The following is a 22,373-nucleotide window of genomic DNA, read 5'->3' on the forward strand; positions in this document are numbered from 1 at the left end:
TGTAGCTCTGTTTTAGGGATAATTCTGTAGTGGAATACCATGACTTTGTCTTAAGGATTGAAGCACAGCAGGACACTGTAACAACTGCAGGATAAAAACAATCTCAACAAATGAAATGATATCTCAACAGTTAAACTGAGAAGTTTTGGATGCACAATTTTTAGGTTCAATATAGAAGCTGATCTGAGTAATATGCAGCTCAAAAGTTTGCTTATTTTCCACTTGCTCTGTACTATCACAACTGGCTCTACATCTCTTCACAGGTCTTGCCTTCAGAGTTTTTTAGAACCCAAAATGAGTGAATCAGGACTTCCCAGTGACAGCTATGCAGATGAGGTGTGATCTAATGCCTCATCACCTGTTGAGGGAATAGAGAGCTGCCTTTCACTAAACTTCAGTCATGTGGAATTTGTTTTGTCAGACTTGCTCCTTGGGAATATGCCATCACTATAGTCCTCCTTCTGGAGAAGGAACAACACAGCTTGAGGACCAGAAGTGAACTCTCTGTAAAACATAATCTAACTCTGTGACCAAATTCTAGCAATAACACAAACCCAAAAGCTATTGTATTTATCTGGTAATGGTTATGAAGGTTAGCTGTATACAAACCCTGTCATATAAATTATTAAATATATCCTTTCAAATTCTATATATAGCATGCACACAAAAACAGCAGCTCTGATCTTAAACCTATCCTCAATTCCAAAATTCAAGCAATGAGTACTCTTATTCCAAAGAAAGGAAATACTTTTTTCTGTATGACTTTGTCTTTTACATATTTCTATCCTTCATGCAATTTGCTAGTACTTCAGATCACCAAAGAAGGGCAGCTGGCCAGCTATGAGTAAGAGGTGAAACCACACATTTATTGACTCCAGCATCTGGAAAGCACACAGACACACCACTGGCAGAATCTTAAGCAATTCCATTGTATGCTTTTACTCTTATAAGAATAAAATTAGGAGACTCACTTCTATAGGCTATTATTGCAAGACAGGTTACTACACGAGGTAGCATCTCTCAAATATGTAAGAGTCTACATACTGTTTTATAAACTTCCCTGATTAAAACAAGCCCAGTCACTTCTTCTAGTGATATATAATACTTCAAACATAATTATTATGGAGCTTTGTGACTTAAAAGTAATTTATATAGAAGAATCCATACCTCACTGAATAAACTTCCATTCACATAAGAAATCCAGAGCTTCCAAAAGTTGGGCAGCTGACTTACAACAAGTTTTGTCAACTTTTCAACAAATACAACCTGCTGAGGAGCTTTGTATCGCCAAGCTAAAAGGGGGAGAGGGGATGGAAAAAAACAAAATTAAAAACTTTTAAATTAATAATAAAAAGTGTATGAATAGCTTGCTACAACTGCTTTGTATTACACAAGTGATATATAGTGTATATATAAAAAGCTTCAGGTAGAAGTGGAAAAATATAAGGCTCAGTTCATATTTGTGTGCACATTTGGTACATGTGCAAGCTCTTTCTTCATTTCTCATATGCTTAGGTGGCAACATTATGACACTATATAAAGAATAGGTTCCTTTGTAGGGGTATCTAATGCAATCCATTCAGCTTGTCTTCCAACTGCTCTAAAAGGTCAGGTAACATGAAAGCAATCAAAACATTAGACATTTCAAATGATGAGCTGGTGATGCTGAAGAAACAGGGCTGGTAGGATATGCTTGTGATTCAGCCAAACAATAGCAACTAGAAGATGTGCTTTATTTAAGGCTCAGAAGTTCCCATTGTGGTATGAGGCAATGTGCCAACCTCTCATCTTCATTGCCATTTGTCTGGTAAAATCTTTTCTCTGAAAAACGGGGGATTTCAACTTTTTTTTTCACTTTTTTTTTTTTTTTTAAACTCAATAAACATATCACTAAGCACATATGGAGATTCTTGGATGAAGAACACAATCATGATACATAATACTGCAGCATCTCTCACTTTGAAAGCCTAAGAACACACCTGGCACACCAGCTATTAAAACACATCAGAAAAATAGCTTATATTTTGGTAGCAGATCATTTTTTTCCATTACTTATCAAATGGGGCAAAGGGAGGGTTGTTGGAGGGGAAGGTAAGGAGAAAGTTGAAAAGGAGCAGAAGAAAGGTGCTGATTAATACAGCAAACAAAGCAAACTGTGAAATACTGTTCAATAACCATCTGCCTTCTCCACTGAAACTGGAGGTTTTAACAAAAAAGCATATACAAATAATAGTGATAAGAGACTTCTATTTAAGCTCATGAATTAAGAGTTCAGTTTGAAATGCTGGGAAAAATCAGACAGAATTTTTAGGAAAAAAAAACTATGGTCTTTTATAAATGATAAAATTAAACCCATGATATTATTATATGTAACTGTGAAAATGCAGAAAAATGTTGAGTCAAACTGCACTTTGTCTTTAATCTGTTAGGCAATATTGCCTATACAGAACATAAATTCTCCATTTAGGCAAAAATAGTTGCCTTGCAGCAGATTAGGTATCTAGTGTGCTTCACCAGAACCTCACTATTTTATTGTGTTAGTAGCCAGTCTTGAATCTCCATGATTTTATCAGCATGATGCTACCAGTATCATCCATTTGTTGATGTGCAGGTCAATTATTGGTCCATTTCTTTAGTGGGCAAATCAATATCTGCACTACTACAAAAATGTTCTTTTTCCTCATGGCCAAAAAGTTTAGGGACTCTGGATTAGTATTTGAAAACCCAAAAACTCACAATGGGAGCTCAAAATTTGGAAAGAGACTGACATAACTTAAGCCTCTCTGCTGATGGTGATGGATCTGTTAAGGAGGCATGAAAACTCCATGAAAGTTCAACCAGCAAAGCTCATAGTGTGGGCACAGATAGGATATCAAAGCACTACTTTTGCCAGTTTGCTTTAGGACTGTCAGAGAACTGATCTAGACCCAGTAGCAGAAAAAACTCCTCTTACTAACATGGGCTGTGACTACGCCAGAAAGCTGTGCCAAGACTGCTAGAGCAACAGAGACTCTGTAACACCAACAAACCCCCAAGTTCTAACACTAAGATTTCAGCTCCTTTGAGAGACCATCTCCACTTTGCCAAAAGCCCCAGCACTAACCCAAGGTTATACCAGGGATGTCTGTTACTAACTGTAAACATGCTAAGATACACAGAAATTGCCTTAGTCAGGGTCTGCAGGCAATAGATATTTATGATAAGAAGATACTACACATCATGTCAAAAGGACATTCTGTCTGTAAATTCAAGATATTTTGACTTTTTTTTTTTTTTTAAGAGAAAGCTCCAATCTGTATTAAAGCAGAAATGTTCTTTTATTCTGTTTATTCTATTATAATCTGTGCTATATCATAAAGGCGAAACTAGAGGCATTGTTTTCATATCCTTGTGAAAACTTGGCTCAGGCAAAAGCTGAATGTTACTTGAATACTGCAGTTTTGAATTCAAAGTAATTTTTCAAACAGTGTCATGGACCATCATTGTCAATCACACTGGGGAATTTACGAAAAAGCAAAAAGATGCACAAGCAACTTGAAAATAGAGTACATCATAGCATATTTGGAATGGCAGCTTTTCCACAGGTATCTTAAGTGGTTTGTTTGCTTTGGCTCTCCACCCAGAGAACAAGGATGATAGATCTTTCAACAGTCCCTAAGCATGCAGCGTGAATGTCCACCTAGGCACCAAATGAACTCAGCTCAGAGGCAATTCATTCTAGTTCTAGGGCCTCTGAGGTGGACTGGGCTCCTCAAGTATTACGAACCTCTGATCCTCCAGCCTTCCTTTGAATCTTGATTTAAACTGCTGGCTACAGAACTTGCAAAGCCTCTTAAAGACTTATTTTTTCAAGTTCATAAAAGGTTATAGATCCATAACTAAGACTCTAAAAGCAAAGATAACCGACTGAATTGGAATTGCTTTCCTTTGATGCAACTAGTTATACTGTATTTTGGACGTTGCTTGCTACATTAAGCGTGACACGTGTATTGTTAGTGGATGACATCCAACAACAACCAGCAATTTACCGTTTTGCTTTATAATGCTTGTTAATCAACTTCATGCAAGGCTTTGGGCTGAGGAAGGACAAAGGTAACAGTAATGCAGTAATGTAATTACTTGGTACATGTGTATTTTGAAGAGCCTGTGTAATTTACATTTTGAAATACATTCAGCCTCAAACTGTGATGCAATTTTTTGTCATGCATGTGAAGATACTCTGGGGCAGCACAAGAATGTACAATTTTCATTATTCCTCATTCTATGTTTTTGAAAGACTCCCTTTCTTTTCCTTTTCGCTTAAAAAAAAAATCAGATATTTATAGATGGTTTTTCCAGGAAGTCTGCAGAACTGGGAGAAGAATAACATCAAAGCAGACCAAAGCCAGAAAGTTCTTCATAATAAATGGCTTTCTGCAAAAAAGTACTTTGGTAAGACATGACCTATCCAGTGAAAAACATGTTTTCTCTCTCCTGTGATGTCACCATGGAGAGACTCTTGAGATTAAGCTGTTTGGACAAGGGTGTTGAAGACATTTAGAACACACAAGGACTCAACTGGTTGTGGACACACTGCTCAAGCTTAGTCACACCTTTTGTTTCCCTTTCTGAGTTTACTGAATTGGAGAACAAGGACCAGATACGTGAAGTTACGGAAGAAGCAAATGCAAGGAGAGGTATCTTTGCAAACACACACACTGAATGTGTAACAGCAAAAGATGATAAGACAGTAGATGGTTAGGTATAAAAAAGAAATAATTAAAAAAATCTCATTTTGTATCAAAAAAAAGACTCTTACTACTTGTACTACATTTTAAGAAGCAGATTTCAGCTATGACCTGCTCTTTGCTTGCAAGAGGATTCCTTTAGTAAGCAATGGTAATGCATGGGAATAAGCACTTTTATTTGCTAACAAATCAAAACAAACACACAGAGTGTGGGTTTCTGTTTGGGTTTTTTTACTACACCACACAGTGGACATGGCGAAGTGCAACTTTGTTTTTCCCAAAAAAAACAGATGCCTACCATCATCACGGCCAGACTGAAAGCTGCTGCCCCTTTTCAGTGAAGCAGTTTGACTGAGATGGCCAATTGGTGATGGACGCACATCACTGTCTAGGTCTAACATGGGGCTGTGGAGCACTGTGCTGCCTAGGGAGAAAGGAAGAAAAAAGTTATAATGATTTTGCACATTAATTGACATGAAACTGTATGCTGCATGTGGAATTTTAATGTCACTCAGAAGTGATAAAAGGCTAAAGTTATTAAAAGAAACACACTTAATTTTGCTTATTTAGACTGTTTGTTCATCTATATCAACACTATTCAATAATACCACCAACTACCACTCCTGTAGCAAAACCAAATCCACGAGTGTTATGTGAGAAATATAATTCTTTGATCTATACATCTCTCTGTTTTTACTTTAATTAATTTGTGTGTTCTATTCCTCTTTAGCTGTTTGACCTCTACATAGTTCAGGTAGACAGAATCCATCTATTATGAAGCAGATGAACTAAGCGCACTGTATGCTTGTCCATGGCTGTAAAACACCCCATACTTCTACATATCTACAAATACATTAAATATTTCCCAGTGTATCAGATAATTTTTCTTTGGGTGCCTGTAGGTCCTTATTAGCAAGTCCTAAGCAATGGCCTCGTCTGATGGAGGTGGATACCTGGAGTCTAACATACATTTGGAAAACAACCATATAACAGTGATCAGACTATGCTGATTTTTTTAATGTACTGTAACACTGCCAATATTTCTTTTGAAGTATAAATTGCTGTTTTATGCATTTCCCCTTAAAAATACATTTCTGAAATACTAAAAAAATATTTCAGCATTGGTCAACTGAGATGTTACTGCTAAACTTAAATTAATTGCAATTGATAGAATTATAAAAGAGCCCAAATTGGAAGGGACTTCATATTATGGTCCAATCCTCTGTGAGAAAGGGAGCCTAGATGAGATTATCTAGCATCCTGTCCAGTTGCATCTTGAAAATCTTCAGCAACAGGGATTGTACCACGTCCCTGGGAAGGTTACTTCAGACATGGATTGTTCTCACAGTGAAAATATTTCTTTCTTATACTGAGATGAAAACTCTCCTGGTAATTCACGCTGAATTTTGTCGTGAGAACCTCAGCATTTGAGTTTATATTGCTTGATCTTTTCCATCAATACCTACATTCACTTAAAATAACAAGAAGGCCACACAGTAAGACCACCAGCTGTAAGATTGTAACACAAAGTAAAAAGGATTTAAAGAATATTTATTCTGAATTTATGCTGCTGTCAGAGTAGCATGGCAGTAAAGATATACCTAGCCACTTCAACAGCTGGGGCTTAAGAGAGATATTAAGTACTGTGAAACTTATTGTGAACTTCCAATAGGTGACAGTATTGGGTTTTAGTTCCTTTGGAAAGAAGTTCTTCTTCCCATATTTCTTTAGTGGCTTTTAAAGGGATTTCTTGCAGCTTTTCACTGTAGCACTGTCATAACGAGCTATCGCTTCTTCCATTTATCTTATTACTGCTCATATTATAAGATACCTAAGGAAATAAATCCAATTTGCTACATCTTTCACAATCGTGATGGACACACTGCATTAACTCACTCGGTGAGCACATCTGTGCTCTATTTAGCTTGTGTGATGATTCTGTTCACTATTTAACTTCTACACCACTAATTAAAAACATCTCATCTTTATGACATCTTTAAAATAGGTGCGTTTTCAGCAATATGGAATCCGCTGCAGCGATTTAAGTGTATCATCCACCATCACCATAGATCTACAATGAGTTTGAACAAGAAGTTGGGGACTTTTTCTTCTGAACAAACGAAAAAGACAAAATAATGAGAAAGCAAAACCCAAAAGCTTTCTGAAGTTTTTAAAGTAGGCATGTATGCTACAAGTGCAAATTGTTAATTATGAACATGTAAATATGCAACTATCCATGCAGCAGAGACCTGTGTAAGGCCACACATCATCAGCACTTATAACTGAAGCACCTATGACTTCTAAAATGTATCTTAAATGTTGTAAATTGGCAGTAACTAGCTTATGTGAAAATATTCCAGCGACCTTACTAAATGAAGTAAAACCAAAGCAAATTGATTCCTCTCCACTTTAAAAAAAGTATGCATTCAGTATCTGATAGGGATTCTACCTAGAATAAAAAGAAAATTCTATAGAAGACCCTGAGAAATTTAAAGTGCCTTACATAATTCTTGGGCTTCCATAAGAATGTAATGCAGATTCAACATACCTGTGTTTTATTTGGCCGAATAAAATGTATGCCAAGGAGGACAAATCAGAACTGTACCAGGCATTGCTAGTTAAAACATGTACTACAAAAACCCCCAAGAGTGCAGCAATGCTATTTTCACAAAAACCACAATTAGAAAAAAACATGATACGCCAAAACCCTCTTTGATGTCTTTGCATAGAATTTAGGTTCTCACCTTTCAAACACCTTGTTAATATGAGGAATTTCTTGTAAACAGATGGTCTCTAAAAATGACAGTGCCAATTAAACCTCAGAATTAAGAAAAACAGACACACTTACCAAAACACCTCAATGTGAATTAGTTCAATTAAAACCATTTCCTTGAGGTAGCTGAAAAACTGGAAATTCTGTATTGCTGCTGATACACTAACCCCATGCTGCCCAAATGGTTTATATATTCACCAGTAACAGAAAACACGTAAAGAATACTCTCTTGTTCCACCAGAAAAACCGCATCATCAGTTTGCAGCCGTACCAGGAAAAGAAAGTTTAACATGAACTAATTTCTTAATTGGTTGTCTAGCATTACAAGCAAGTATAACACAGCAGCAGGGAACTACAACAGCTCATACACCCTCAGGACTAATAAACATCTGGACTAGATTAGTGAAGCTGATTTTGCTTTCACCCTACCAGAAGATAGCGCATGAAGACTGCACACTAACACATATATCTTGGAAAGCAGTAAGAGTTAACTTGCAAACAATTTTTCTCCCATCACAACTCATTCCCTGTCTGGAGCCAGCAGCTTAAATTTAGCAGCATAATGTAATACAATGAATTAGTATTAGTATGGACTGTAGACAATAATATTTATAAACCTAAATAAACTATCTAAATAATAATTTACAGCCTATTCATTAATCGATTTGTGTACTGTTTCTACATTCCTAGAACCTGAATATAAGACAGAAACAATCTAAAATTTAAAGAAATTAACTTTTTACTGTGCTAACAGGTTTTAAGATGTTCTATAAACAGCATGAACAACACATTACTGGCAGATCTTTTTTTTTTTTTTTTTAAATATACTGCATCTTTGAAGTTACAGGAGTATTTTTTCCAAAATACAGCATCTACATGGAGCATATCTGCCAGTGACTCCAGTGCCAAGTATATACTTAACCAAGGAAACACAGGAAAAATAAATGTACTGCATTCTCTTCTGCTACCAAACAGTCATGACAAACCAGAAGTATAATTAATTATTATATTTACAACTCTAAAATCACGATAAGATCAAGTAAGACATTTTAAGGATCTTAACAGTGCTTTATTTTTTTAAAGAAGATTTTACTGGGTTTCAACTTTTTGTGCAGAGATATTTTAAAGCTCTGTAGAATGAAATAAAAGCATTCAGATTCTGTGTGAGATATAAATAGTTGAACAGTTTTGTGAGACCTCAACTGTTGTTGTGCAGTAAGATTTCACTAAAATAAGGATCTAAAAAAAAAAAAAAAAGCACAATGCTTTTTGAGGTACTTTATTTAATTTGTGCTTTCGCTTTCTAGAAACCAAAAGCCACCTGCGCTGAGACTTAACTGCAGGTTTACTCTACGTTTATCAATACTACAGGGTATTTAAGTGCCTACGGTACTTATGGCTCATGTACCCTACCTCGATCCCACTTCTTGAGCTGTTACCTGCACGCAGCATGTTGCAGCCTCAGCGAAAAAGACAACTAACAGTTTCCCTAAAATGGATTTTTTCCATGACCTAAAAACCAGTCAACTATCTCCATCTTTAAAAGCAGCTTTCTTATTTCAAAACTATTACAGAACTCCATGTAAAAACTGCTTTGTGTGATACCCATTGCTCCACAGCTCTGCTTGGTTTCCCTCCCCAAGCAGTCCGACAGGCAGAGGTTAATCGTGGGAGTCACACATCTTTCGCCTCCCTTCTGCAACCCAGCCTCAGCTACTCTGCAATTCTGCTCTCCAAGCCGCGCTTCTGTGACATTCAGCTAAAGCTTTTTACAAAAGTTACTGGTTGATCAGGGGAAAACACAGGGCCAGTGCTTTATGCAGTCACAAAGAAAAATGTTAACAAGTGACCAATCTCAGGCTGAGTGGTTTTTCAGCACGATTTTCCACGGTAAGTCAAACTTCATTCATTACACAGACTTTATCCTATACAGATTAAAGTTAAAAAAAACAGAAAAGACTCTACAGATGTACAGCCAGGTGAATACAGTTACTGTATTCTTGCATCCATTATGCATTTTACAGTGAATTTTCTCACAGGCTACAATAGTGAGGGAAGGCTGATGATCTACAGCCTCCGGACTCTCTGAAGGGCGGCAGACTTCCTTACCACCCTTAAACACCTTTGAACATTTTTTCCTGTGCACAGCGGGCCCTTGTCCTGTGCTACAGCCTGACCACCCACTGTTGCTTGTTGACCAAACATACAGTGCCTGGAGCCTGCACTGACACAACCAGGATAAGATTCCTTTCAAGGACACCGCATTGAGAATTTCAATTTGTCTAGGCAAGAAATTAGGCAAGCAGGAGAAATTACTGAAAAATTAACCTGCTTCACAGATGAATGACTGCATTTTATTCTTCTTCTGGAATACTTTTTCTTGCTAACATTACACTTACCAGGCATCTGACATTTTTAAATGATTGAGAAGAAAATGGATTGTATTTCTAGCAAAGAGATGAGTGCAGGAGATAAAAATTGCTGCACTTTATGGAAAAAATCTTTTTGGATTATATGCAAAATTGAATGCTTTTTAAAATCTTAAGGCTCGTCTTCATTATACTAAATCCTATTTTTCAGTTTACCACAAAAAGGGTAATTGGGCCTATTATTTCTAGTGGTGTTCTAAGTATTTCACAGCCCACGGGTAAGCCTTATGTCAGTCCTGCCGGCCAAAAAATACTGAAACAAGAGCCAAACACTTCAAGTTCAGCACACAAATAAAAATGACATCATTTTACTAGCACTAGCTCCAGTGGACACTAAGATCACCAGCAACTTTGAAAACAACCTGCTTTTACTTAATTGCCCAAATAAGGACTTAAAAGACGAAAGCAGACACCAAGGTAAAATTCTGGCCACAGAAGAGTTTCACTTTATCTTCACTTGTACCAATATTTTCAATTCTGATTTCAAACTACCTGTGCTGCTTTTTAATGACAATATTTACTGTCTTTATAATATGTTAAATATTATTTAAAGGGTTATATATCTGAACACATCAGATGCTACTAAAAATTCTAAATAACAGCAAAGTTACAGATACAGGTGGTCAAAGAGGAAAACAAACCCAGTGCCAAATTTTGTACTGATTTTAATTTTTTTAAAATTTTTAATTAGTAACCCATTAAGGGTTTGCTTGACATCTGCTGTCAAAAGGGTATTTCTGCTTTGGACAGGGGATGTGGTTTAGACATGAAATGGCTCCCAGCTGCAAGAAGTCTTCTTCCAGATGTACAGTAAGCAAAGGCAATGGAAGAGAACCAGCTGCTAGGATAACAAATTGAAAAGGCCCTTTTGACACAAGCCTTGCTGGCCTGTCTGATCTAACAAAGATGGATCATTCATTGCAAGGTGAATAGAATCTCAGTGTGGCACAGAAGAAAGAGCAAGCATCCATCTCTCTCTTTCACACTATGTACATCTGCCATTACTCTGGCACAGAAAAACCCTGTACAGTTTTTTGCAATATCTGGAGAGCTGTGCATCATACTCTGTGTGCTGCAAAAACTGCATTTTTTTTTTTCCCACAGCAGTAAGGACTACAACAAAAATCACAATGACCAAACTAGTACACTCTGGTTTTGAGAACCGTCTCCATGTTGGGAATTTTATTAGGTTGTAATATTACATATTTTACAACCCAAAGGGCAGCAGAATGATCACACTACAACTAAGTTAGTGCTTCCGTTTACAATTTTAAAGGATACTGCAAATAAGCTACCTGTTAATAATGTTACAGAGTATCTCAGAAAGACCTGTTAAGAAATGAAGAGTTTTTCAGTCAGTTGGACAGTAAATGAATTAGAGTCCCTATCCATTTTAGCTCAAAGGATCACGAAACCTACTAAGCCACTATTAAAGTCTAAGCAAATAACCACTGGCCACACAGAAAACAGTCTTAATCTCCATAGCTTCACTCACTGATACTCCTGTTAAGAATCACATTGCTTAACTCATTTTGGCTATCTGCCCAGTGCCCCAGGCAAATTTTAAACTAAACCTTATTTGTTTACATTTATTTTCATGTCATTTTACGTCATTATATTCCCCCATGTTTCCTGTACTCCAACAAGTCTGGGAAGCACAAACCATAGTGGAAAACTACAATTATGCCCTAATAATAGTGGAATTACTAAGTAAAGTTAAAAATCACAAATATGTAACATCTTAATTAAGGGAAACCATTTATTTTCCAGGTGACAGGTTTGAAAGTCCCCAGATTTGTACAAATCATAAGATCAAAGTTCAGAAGAAGCAATTCAGACTTTAGCCAATACAAGGCATAAAACACCAGCACAATTCCGTTTATCATTAAATTATCTCTTGCTAGAGATTTAAGAAATACTATTTTGAGCAAGCATATTTCTCTTCCTTGTTAAGCTTTACTTTCCTACCCTTCAAAAATGCTTTTTCTTGTCTATTACATCTCATGCATCTCCCTCTCCATAACATATCTACATACTAAGTAACAGCAGCAAACTGGCTTTACCTACTTCAGGTCCTTCCAGTGGGCAGCAATAGTAGGGTGCAACTAGGTTCATAAAATGAACCCATCAGTACTTCATAACCATATAAAAAAAAAGGTTTCACAAAACAATAAGAGAGAGTAAATGCCTATTCCATTAGTAAGGCAGATAAACATTACACAGCAAACATAAAAAGTTAAGAAATATGTGTTTTTACAAACATTACTATGTCAGCAGAGCTAGAGGTCCAGCCAGTTGCATGGGGGTGCTGTACTTAAAACTGCACCTTTAATGGAAGAATCTGACCATTAGAGAAGCTGGAGAACGGCTCCTTATACTTCAGAATACTTAAGAGCAGGAGAATTTTGGTCTGCTGTCATATATGCATATTCACTCACTCCTTAAAACACGTGGGCTTAGATTCCAACAGTTTCACGTAACATGGTCATCATCTGCCTGCATTTTTTTTACCTCACAAAAAGCCATTCTATAATTCTGTGGTATAACAGAGCAAGACGTAGGCTAAAGGCAATGCTGTGTGAGCAACATCAGCCAAATCTGATCACAATGCAACATTAATCTACATAATTGAACACTAATCAGCAACCCAGTAGAGTTGTTTATGATTCAGGGGAAACAGTACACTAATACACACTGATATTCCTCAATGGAAATATAATAAAAAATGCTGCTGTAAAGTACGTAATACATGGGACTTGAGAAAATTCCCCATCCTACTTGTACCTGTTGAAATATATGCAACCAATTAGCTAATGATTAGATTACAGCATCTTTTACGATTAGTAATTGCCTATTAAAAGCAAAGGAAACATCCAATTGAATAATTTGCTGTTGGCAGTTGTCAGCCTTTAGGTCACACTGCCAAATAATCCTACAAAGTTTAGCACAGCTTGATGTACCTTCCAGTTTTTGGAAATAATATTAACACAAGTTGGATTAACTGAAAACAGACAGTATTTGAAACCCACAGAGGAGATAGAAAAGAAGATTTACTTCATGTCAATATTGGGGATTTCTCCTGGTTGCCTTTACCAGTGGCCAGGATGAAATGATACGTCATTAAATCTCTTAAAGAAGACAGGAGATATCTATATAAGAAAATTAAATTATTTCAACTGTAGTGACTAAAGGGTGAACCTCCTACTAGTATGGAGACATCTGGAGCAATTTTGTCCCACTAAGACTTCACCATTGGCTTGTCATACCAGTGACTGAATCTGAAGTAAGTCCTCAAAATTCACCTAGGTTTGGGTTTTAGCTTGTTTAGCAAGTAATTGCAATGTTAATCTTCCCTTCCTGAATACATCATGTCCAGCAAAAAAATTATTTGATAATGTTTACTGTTTGACAATCAGCTACAAAAATCCTGTTCAGAATTTTCAATACCTATAAGCACACATATCTTTGAGGAGCAACAGTGGCAGAGACAAAGACAGAATACAACTAAGTATTATTATCTCTCTTAATATAATGTTGTCTAAACATCTTATTTGTCCAACTCGCAGGTCTGTGCCTGAACAGTCTAATCTGAATTTTGAACAAAGAACAAGAGAACACTGCATTGTAATTCACTGCATATCAAGAAATTACCCACTATTCCACTATGCCCCAATGCCCTGCATATCCATATATTAGCAGCATATCTTGTGACAAAGAAATCAAACTGGCAGATTCAGACAACAATCCAAACTTCATGTGACCTCAAAGAAGTACTTTGAGAAGACAGTAAACTTCAGATGAATGATTGAAATTTAATGCTTTTCCCATGTAAAGAACTTAAAAGTTATAATTTAAACAAAAAGAAAGCTCCAACTGCTGTTTTGTTTTTAAAATAAAGAAAAAAATGCAAGTCAGTATTCAACTTTGAAAAAAGCTATCAAAATTGATGGGAAAAAACCCAAATATCATTTGTACATTAAAACTTGTCAAATAAAAGGCAATGCCAAATTCCTAAGTGTCAAATATATAAAACAAAAATATATCCTTGCCTTTTTGTTCTTTGACATAGCTCTCCTTACAGTTGTGCATGAGCTGCAGAATCCACTGATGTTGAGCACCAATGCACTGCCAAGCAGGGTCCCCAGGCGCATGAAGATCAGAAAGATATCTGTAAAACCCAGTCCAAAAATCACAGCTCTGACTTGACACACTGGAGGCCTCATTAAAACAGACCAAAGATGTACTAAGAATTTTTTTTTTTCTTCACATAATTAAAAAAATTCAAGAATAGCTGTAAAGATACAGTGATACCTAATACAAACACAAGCTTTGCATTCGCCCTTTCTAATTTAGTGATGCAAAATTCCATTAAAAAAACTTGTAGAAATAAACAAAACCATATATATTTAATATCACATAATTGTATATATTTCCAGTTCTGCCTCTAGTAAAGTACTTGGGAAACCAAGCTCTTTATCTGCCAAGGCTGCAGTTCAGTATGTCATGTTTCACTTGGATTCAGTGATGACATCTGAAGCACATAAAATATGGTATTTTTCTTCCCACTTTGTATGTCCTGATTGTATCATCATGTAACCTTAACAAGTAAGTACAGAATTAATTCATTTTTGGCAGCTCATTAATTTTAGCATACATATGCACAAATAAATGTAAACCAAGCTCCTGGTTGTTTTGGTTTTAGGTTTTGTTGTTGTTATGTTGTTTTTTTTTTTGCATTAGGATCTGTGCACACAGTCTGAAAAAATTAGGAGGGAGGAAGCTGGGGGGAGAGATAATGCAGAGGATCTGGACTTCTAATATGCAGAAGCAAAATACCCTTTGTCTTTGGGGAGAGAGGAGTATTAGAAGCCCACTGCTGTGATTTCAAAGAGAACACAGAAGTAATACAGTCTAACATATGGCATTCAAGACGATCTGCCAACAGTACTTTCAAGAGAATTTTCAAAAACTGCTGCTCTGCTATTTAATACACTCCATTATATTTCACATTAATGAGATTTGGGACAGATTAAAAAATTCAAGATGCTCAAGGTGCACTACAGTGACAGATTACATTAAGCAGTGCAGGGAATGTTTAAATCCTTCACAAAAGCTGTATTACTAAAATAATACCTAATGTTAATCAGAACTGTGTTGGAAAATTCTGTCTTCTCTGCGAACTGTCTGCAGTACTTGAATAAAAAATAAAATGTCAAAGTAGAATTTGTTGGATGGATAGGAACATTACACAACCAATCATTTTGACAGGGTGACATTTCTGAATTATGAGCTTAAGTCCTTCCTCAGTGTTAAAGGGACTTTAGTCTTCGCTTAGACACAAAATAAAAAAAACTACCACTGACCTTAAAATACATCTACTTGGCTGTTAAGTAATATGGTAAACTGTTTCTGAACAGTAGAAAATAGTTATCACTGTAAATACCATAATAAAACGAGAGGAAAATACTAACTGAAGCCTAACTGTACAGTTAAACACTGAATATCTGAAGGGGAAAACCACAGTATTTCAAGTCTTGCTCAGCCTTAGACATTAGAGACAGCCAAACCAAAAATATGGAGGATGAAAAAACCTCAAAAATAGCTGGGTTTATGCAAATAATTTTACAATTAACATTGTGTTAATTTCCTTTTAGCATGGCTCCAGAAAATTTACAGTAGTATAACCACATTGGCACATCTAGAGTAGTGCAACTCATTTAATTACTTTGTATGCTGGGATTCTGTTAATTCATTAGAACTCAATTATTCCACATTTATCCCATTCCTGCTCTCCTTCATTACAGTGTAACACAGATGGAATACATTTGGCAGTTACATTAACACAGTCTGCTGTAACATAGGCTGGAATATTTTTTAAGATTCAATACTTCAAGGTAACAGGCTAGAAAAAACAAAACAAAAAACCCACAGAAACAAACACACCCCAGAATTAAACACACATAAAACTCTGATTCTTCCAAAGAATTCTTAGAAAAGGCCTTAAGACTTGGTTTAGATAAAGAAGCTGCTCTTTTAAGTTTTTGAGACTGACATAAAAAGGAAACAGTGTTTCTTTCTGTGTCTCTACTTCAGAGACACAAAACTCTTAAGTACTCACCCTAAGATGCAATTCCAATAAATAAGCAATATTTATATAGCACCCAAAAGAATGAGAAACACTCTACATAAATGTACACTGGTTATTGTCCTCAAACCAACATAAGGTAAAGGGACTTAGGATGCCAATACGGCACTTCACCATGTGTGACCAGGCCTGGTGAATATACAAAATATTGAAGACCTTGTGCAGGTGTCAGAATTTTAGAAACACAGTACATTTGGTCTACAGTTTTAAGATAAGTGGAAAAAAACCCACTAAGAATGTCAAAACACACTGGGAGCCCTAGTGACATCAAAAACTCAAAAGCTTTCCAGGTAAAGCCATCAAATGTTCCAGAGAACTCTAAAGTTCTCAAGGACTGTAAAGCAGGTTAAGGCCTGCTAGCAGAGAAGGTCCAGCCAACTCACGTCAGTATGCCTGTAACAGACTGCAACGTCAGCTTTGTGAATGACAGAAAATCTAGGAATCTCAATGAAAACTGGGGAACTGGTTCACAAAATACAGAGCAATTTCATTATTTACATCAAGTAATAAAAGAGACAAAACCAAATCTAAATCACAGTCTGGATTAAAGCCTTTCTATTATCTGACTTGGGAGGACTCCATTACAATACCAAGTCAAGCTGAGGTGTAAGACAAATGAATAAGGGATCTATTATGAGATCTGTAATGTACAGGCACTTATTTCAGCTATAGCTTGCAACACTATGATTTAGAGGAAGCAACAGAACCTAAACATGCCTAGAGATTTTAAAAAATTAAATTCAATCTCAATTATCCTTCATTAAATTGTTCTCAATCAAGAACCGTTTTTCAATCATTCAATAAACAATCAAGAATCAATCCTTTATATAGGATTCTTTATAGATAACCATTCTTTATATAGCCATTAAATCTCAAAATACTCTAATTACAGCTTTAAAATTAGTCTTTAAACCATAGTAAAACAGTCACTACCCTATTAAGAAACATCTAAATACACATGTAACACTGTATATCTGATGAAGACACTAGTCAAATAATTACCTTATATAACGTTTCTGATCATGCAATGTTGATGGAGTCTCAAGCAGCTTATCTAACAGAAGTTCTCTTAAAGATTCAATTCTGGTTTCAACTTCAGCATAATCTAGGAGTAAGGAGAGGAAATAAATCCAATGTGTGCCTTCAGCAGTGGTAGGAACTGAAAATTATGTTATTTTCTAGGACATCAGACGCTCCTGGAGCTAATCTGGAAATCCATATAACTCATTTTATAAAAAGCCACATCTGAAAATTTTGTATATGACAGTTGTACAAAAACAGAAAATTGGACTTTGTAGTCTTTCCAACAATATGCCAGTGAGAGATACTCAAAGTCCCATTTTAATTGTTGTAATTGTTTTTTATGTCCAGTAATACCAAGCCTTAATAAATAAATAGTCTGCGATTTAACGTTTTATATTTCACGTAATACAGACCTCACCCAGAAAACTTGCCAGAAATACCGCTTAGAGTAATTGTTTCCTATAAATCCATATTTTTTATGGATTAAAACCCACATAAATCTCACACAAAGCTCTTTAGACTACTATGTGCTTTTTACCCTTTAAGTTAGGAAAAAAAAAACAACCCAAGAAAAACCCCAGCAAGTAACAGAACCCATATCTTACATTTTTTGAATACTTGAACCTCTGTCTTTCCAAAGAGGGACTTGGCTTTTTCATAGTCATTAATAACCACATCATAATCGCCCTTAAAAAAAAAAAGAACAAAAAAATAAAACCCATTTATATTCAACAAAAAAAAAGCTAACAGACTAATTGCAGCAAAAAGAAAAGTATTTTTAAGGGTTATACCTTCTGGATATTTCTTTCAATATTCAAGGGAAGGTTGAAGAGAAATTTAAAACGCTGAAGAACGTTAAGCGCGTTTCTTGTTGAATCAGCTTTGTCCTTGCGACCCAGCACTTCTTGGAATAAGGTATCTGCTGTGTTACTGGCTCCTATTTTAAAAAGGGATGACAATAAAAAGTAGAGTAAGCAGTCAGTTCAAATGACATACAGATTTTCCTCATTTTAATGAGTCATTCAAGTTTTTTTAGAGCAAATGAGTAGTTATTGCTCAGTCTTTATACTTTTTTCTTCAACTGTGTTAACATTTTACAATTGATGAAATACAATTTCAAATGAACCACTTAGCATTTTAATGTGGTAAGACCCCTGTGCAATTAAAAACAATCACTCTTTCCTATTTCAAATGCTTAACTTTGCTGCAGATACTTCATAGTTTGCTTTGGCTCCAGATCTACATTTTACAACTAAAATATGCATCTCAGGATATGAAAAAAGTCCTAGAAAGTTTTCTTTTTAGAAAAGGGTAATTTCATCATGTTAATTATTGTAATGGCTTTAAGAGTTATCCCTGGGTTTTGAAAACATTTTTTTTTCGTTTTTTCAAATTAAGTAATAAAACTTAATAACTGTATTTTATTCTTAAGTGAGTCACTTAAAAGTACCAATGATTAAATCAAAGACAATGGCATGACTGAACAAAGTCTAACTAAGCTGGTCACTAGAACAGAATGAACACAAATAGTCTTCACATTGCATTAAAAATCTTACTGGCTTCACTGCATACAGAATCTGGCCTTGGTTGACAATTTAATGCAACTAAGTTTCTATACTATCTGGAAATATTAAAGAATTAAATATAGCCTTAAAACCTTTTCTATCCAGACTAAAAAGCATTCTATTTTGTAATAAGGATAATTTCCTAACACAGAATGATATAATTTCATTTCTAGTAGGGAAAATTTACATTGGATATGAATATTTGCATTTTTCAACCCATTACTTAAGTAACTAAAAAAAAATTAAAAAAAAGAGTGGAACTTTTTCAGTCTTTTTGATCGTTGCGTGTAGAAGTTTCTACATTATCTGGTCTAGTGACTATACTTTAAGCAAAGATGAAAAAAAAAAATTACATCAGTCTCGCTGGGTGGCTTGCATGCCATTTTCTCTAGTCAACACTGTGGGTGGCCTGCTCATGTTAAAAGTAGTCTTTGTAAAATAATTGTTGTATCTAAATAATGTTTAAACTTTGTTGAAATTTTGAAGCCTTGATGTAAAAAAAGTTTTGTCAGGATAGCTATTTCTACTGCATACTATTTAGCACAGAATACTTTAATCCATTAAGGAGAAATATACAATGAAAGCAACTAGCTGGACATTTAAATACAGACCACTGATACAGTATGAATTTTCTCCTGAGGTTATAATAAATGCTTGTTTTGTAAATCCTCCTAGTAAGTTACATTTGTTTTGTTTTAATTCATATGTTTCTAGTCCATTCTTTTAACAGCCAAGAAACAATGTTCTGTATCTGGGAATTAAAGTTATATTCACAAAGCGTATTTTTTTAATTCAATACAAATGTTTTTAAAAGGTAATTGACAATGGCAGGAATAGCACAGTGATTTCCATCTTTAGTTTAAAACTACATGACTTCATCTCTTTAGAAATGCTGTAGAAATCCTCAGTTCAAGTAAATTATATGACTTTTTCCTGTGGGCACTTTTTCTGTTTTACACAGAAATTGAAATATATCTAATTGATTATTAGTGTCTTCATGAAACTCAAAACTTCATGCAAAACAAGTCTGTCTTTTTAGACTAAAAAACGTATTGCTAGTTTCTTCCTTCCTCATGCCTCCAAATCCTTTCCTAGAGTAACAATTCTTATCTCTTGATTATTGATAATAATCTAAACTTAAATAATGAAGTAAATGGATAAAGATTCAGATCCTATATTCACTATGTTCTCTAAATAGATGATTCATCTACTGTGTGCAACTTTTTTTACTTCAAATAAAAGCTCTAGTTATCCAACAGTTGTCTTTCATAGAGTCTAATAAGAACACCACATAATGCAATTTAATTGACCTCCCTTAAGATATGGAGAACATCCTTATTCTTAGGAATTTGAAATCAAGCTCACAACATCATTGTCTCTCAAAATATTCACCTACAGTCCATAAAATGTAAAATTCAACTACAGATTTGAAGCCAATTTTGAAAGTGGGCCCTGCTACTCATGGATCATGGAAGCTCTTCAATAGTCAGACAAGAAAAAAAGCTTTGATCCTAAACCACTTTGCATAATATTATTTACTCTCCTTAAATCCTTGTATTCCTACTTCCCTGCCTCCCCACCATCATGACTTGCAAAGCATCAGGAGGAAAAGCAGCCAATTCTTTTCACAGCAGAGCCAAACTTAATACCACTCTGAAGTGCCTTGGCACAAATTCCTCTACAGATCCAGCATGAAAAAGAGAGTCTGCATTATCTGCATATAGATTTCAGCCACCATTTGTCATATGACACATTAATTAGATATTATAGGTAGATTTATCTCATATTAGCATATGTAGGAAAATGTCACAGACCTAAATTTTTGCGTTTTTATTTAAAATCCATCACACAATTTTGTCAAAGGGAAAGTGTTTTCCAAGGAATCTGCGCTTGGTGCATGACATGGCATAAATACAGAGCACTGAGGACTGCAGTAGCTCATTTCAGTGACTGCTTTTTTTCTCCTACCCTGTATGTATCAAACATTCTGCACACATAGACACACACTACAGTCTTCATATAGCAAGTTTTGGGTGGGTCGTTTTTTTGGTCATTTTACTATTTTGCTGTTTCAGCACTCCAAGCAACAATATGGAGGAATAACAATGTTCATACTACACCTTTACTGTGAGATTTAATGACTTTCTACCAAAAAGAGCTAGAGCTGTTCACAAAACTTATTGTTTTCTTTGTGCTCCCCATATACACATACATACAGTCACTGCTTTCTTCATACAAGTGAAGAAAAACAGTGAACTTCCATGCCACTATCTTGATTTCATAAAACGCACTGAGACTCTCCCAACACTGAGTCAGCTATCTGCATGTCATTCCTGCTTATTGACACAGCACTAAGGGAAACATCCCTTCCTCTGTGAAAAAAATCACAATGAAACAAAGTAAAATTATCTTGGCAGAAATCCCAGAATTAAAAAAGTAACTTTTTTGATCTGATGAAACACATACCAACTGCAGCAAATTCAAGCCATCTCTCAATGCAATCTTACAGCTAATAGAAAGAAACAAAAAAAGAAAGTACTGACAGCTTTTCAAACTTTCTAAAAAGAATGATAATTCAAAGTAGTCTAAGTGGCAGCACATTAAGTGAGGATTCTGTTAATAGGCCTCTTTAGTACAGTTTGTATTTGTTTCTTTCCTCTTCTGCTCAAAATTCTTACAATCCTAGTATTTAGCTTTGCTCATCCTTCTATCGTTTTGCCTACCCAACCATATAAATCCTGTTTTCTTTGTACACTTAAAATTGAGATGCCACCAGAATTCAATTAAAGTGCTTTAGAACACCTTCATTTTGAATTTTTTTCTCTTTGTTATGAACACCACTGAAAGTCTCGGCAAAAACTGCCACTTATTTCAAAAGGTGTCCTATCACACCCTAAAATCATTAGGGTCAAACAGGAAAAGGCAAGAGAGACTGTACTGCTTTCTACTTTCTACCATATTCCTAGGAATATATAAAAGCTTTTTAGAAAGTTCAAAGTCCATAAACAGTTGCTGCTGGAAGGACAAAACTTACTGTTCAGTACATTCTCCAGTTTTTGCGTCATGGATCCTTCTACTTTTTCCGTTCCATCCGCTTCCAGTTTTTGATGGATTGCTGGAATAAAGTGTATCTAGTTAAAATACAGAACATTTTAATAGGTAGGAATACATTACATCAAAGTGACACTTTAAACATTTTTAAAATTAAAGTGTTATTTTTCTTGTTAAAAATAAAAAATACAAACATGCTGCATGGCAGCAGAGTCTAGTGGAGGGAAAGGCTTAGAGCCAGACATTGCAGAATTTTAACCACTACTTTGAAAAGGCTTCCTGTACCTTCTTGAACAAGACAGTAATTTAATTCAGTGTTCTGAAAAGTAGGTATCTTTTAAGCACAAAATACTTTTGCTATGTAAGGCAAAGTTTTTACACTGACCTCACCAAAAAGGAATTACCAATAATTAAAGGGTAGAGAGAGAGTCATAAGGAATTGGATGACCCCAAAATCAAGTGCTAGAACACTCTCCCCACCAGCTGTTTTCATCTATAAAAATGCACTCTCAATCTTAATAGTATCTTGTAGCAACACCTTGCATTAACCAGTACACAGAAGCATCATGATCCTTCTGTTCAAAACAACATTAAAACAAACTCCCTCCCATTTTCATTTTTTTTTTTTTAATGTTATTTTTTTTGCTGTCCTAAAATGTC

At 35.4% G+C, this 22,373-nt stretch overlaps 1 protein-coding gene across 1 annotated transcript in view; it reads right to left on the reverse strand.

Annotated features, from left to right (window-relative positions):
• Nucleotides 1-22,373, reverse strand: part of EXOC2 (exocyst complex component 2) — a 130,160-nt gene that overhangs the window by 63,328 nt on the left and 44,459 nt on the right. The window contains exons 7-13 of the mRNA XM_051610855.1: nt 21,697-21,777; nt 17,889-18,034; nt 17,703-17,784; nt 17,077-17,179; nt 13,979-14,097; nt 5,026-5,151; nt 1,168-1,292 (exon numbers count right to left, since the gene is read on the reverse strand). Coding sequence (XP_051466815.1) covers nt 1,168-1,292; nt 5,026-5,151; nt 13,979-14,097; nt 17,077-17,179; nt 17,703-17,784; nt 17,889-18,034; nt 21,697-21,777 — 782 coding nt within the window. The remainder of the gene's footprint in view (nt 1-1,167; nt 1,293-5,025; nt 5,152-13,978; nt 14,098-17,076; nt 17,180-17,702; nt 17,785-17,888; nt 18,035-21,696; nt 21,778-22,373) is intronic.

This window comes from Apus apus, chromosome 2 (genome assembly GCF_020740795.1).
Source record: "Apus apus isolate bApuApu2 chromosome 2, bApuApu2.pri.cur, whole genome shotgun sequence".
Lineage (NCBI taxonomy): Eukaryota > Metazoa > Chordata > Aves > Apodiformes > Apodidae > Apus > Apus apus.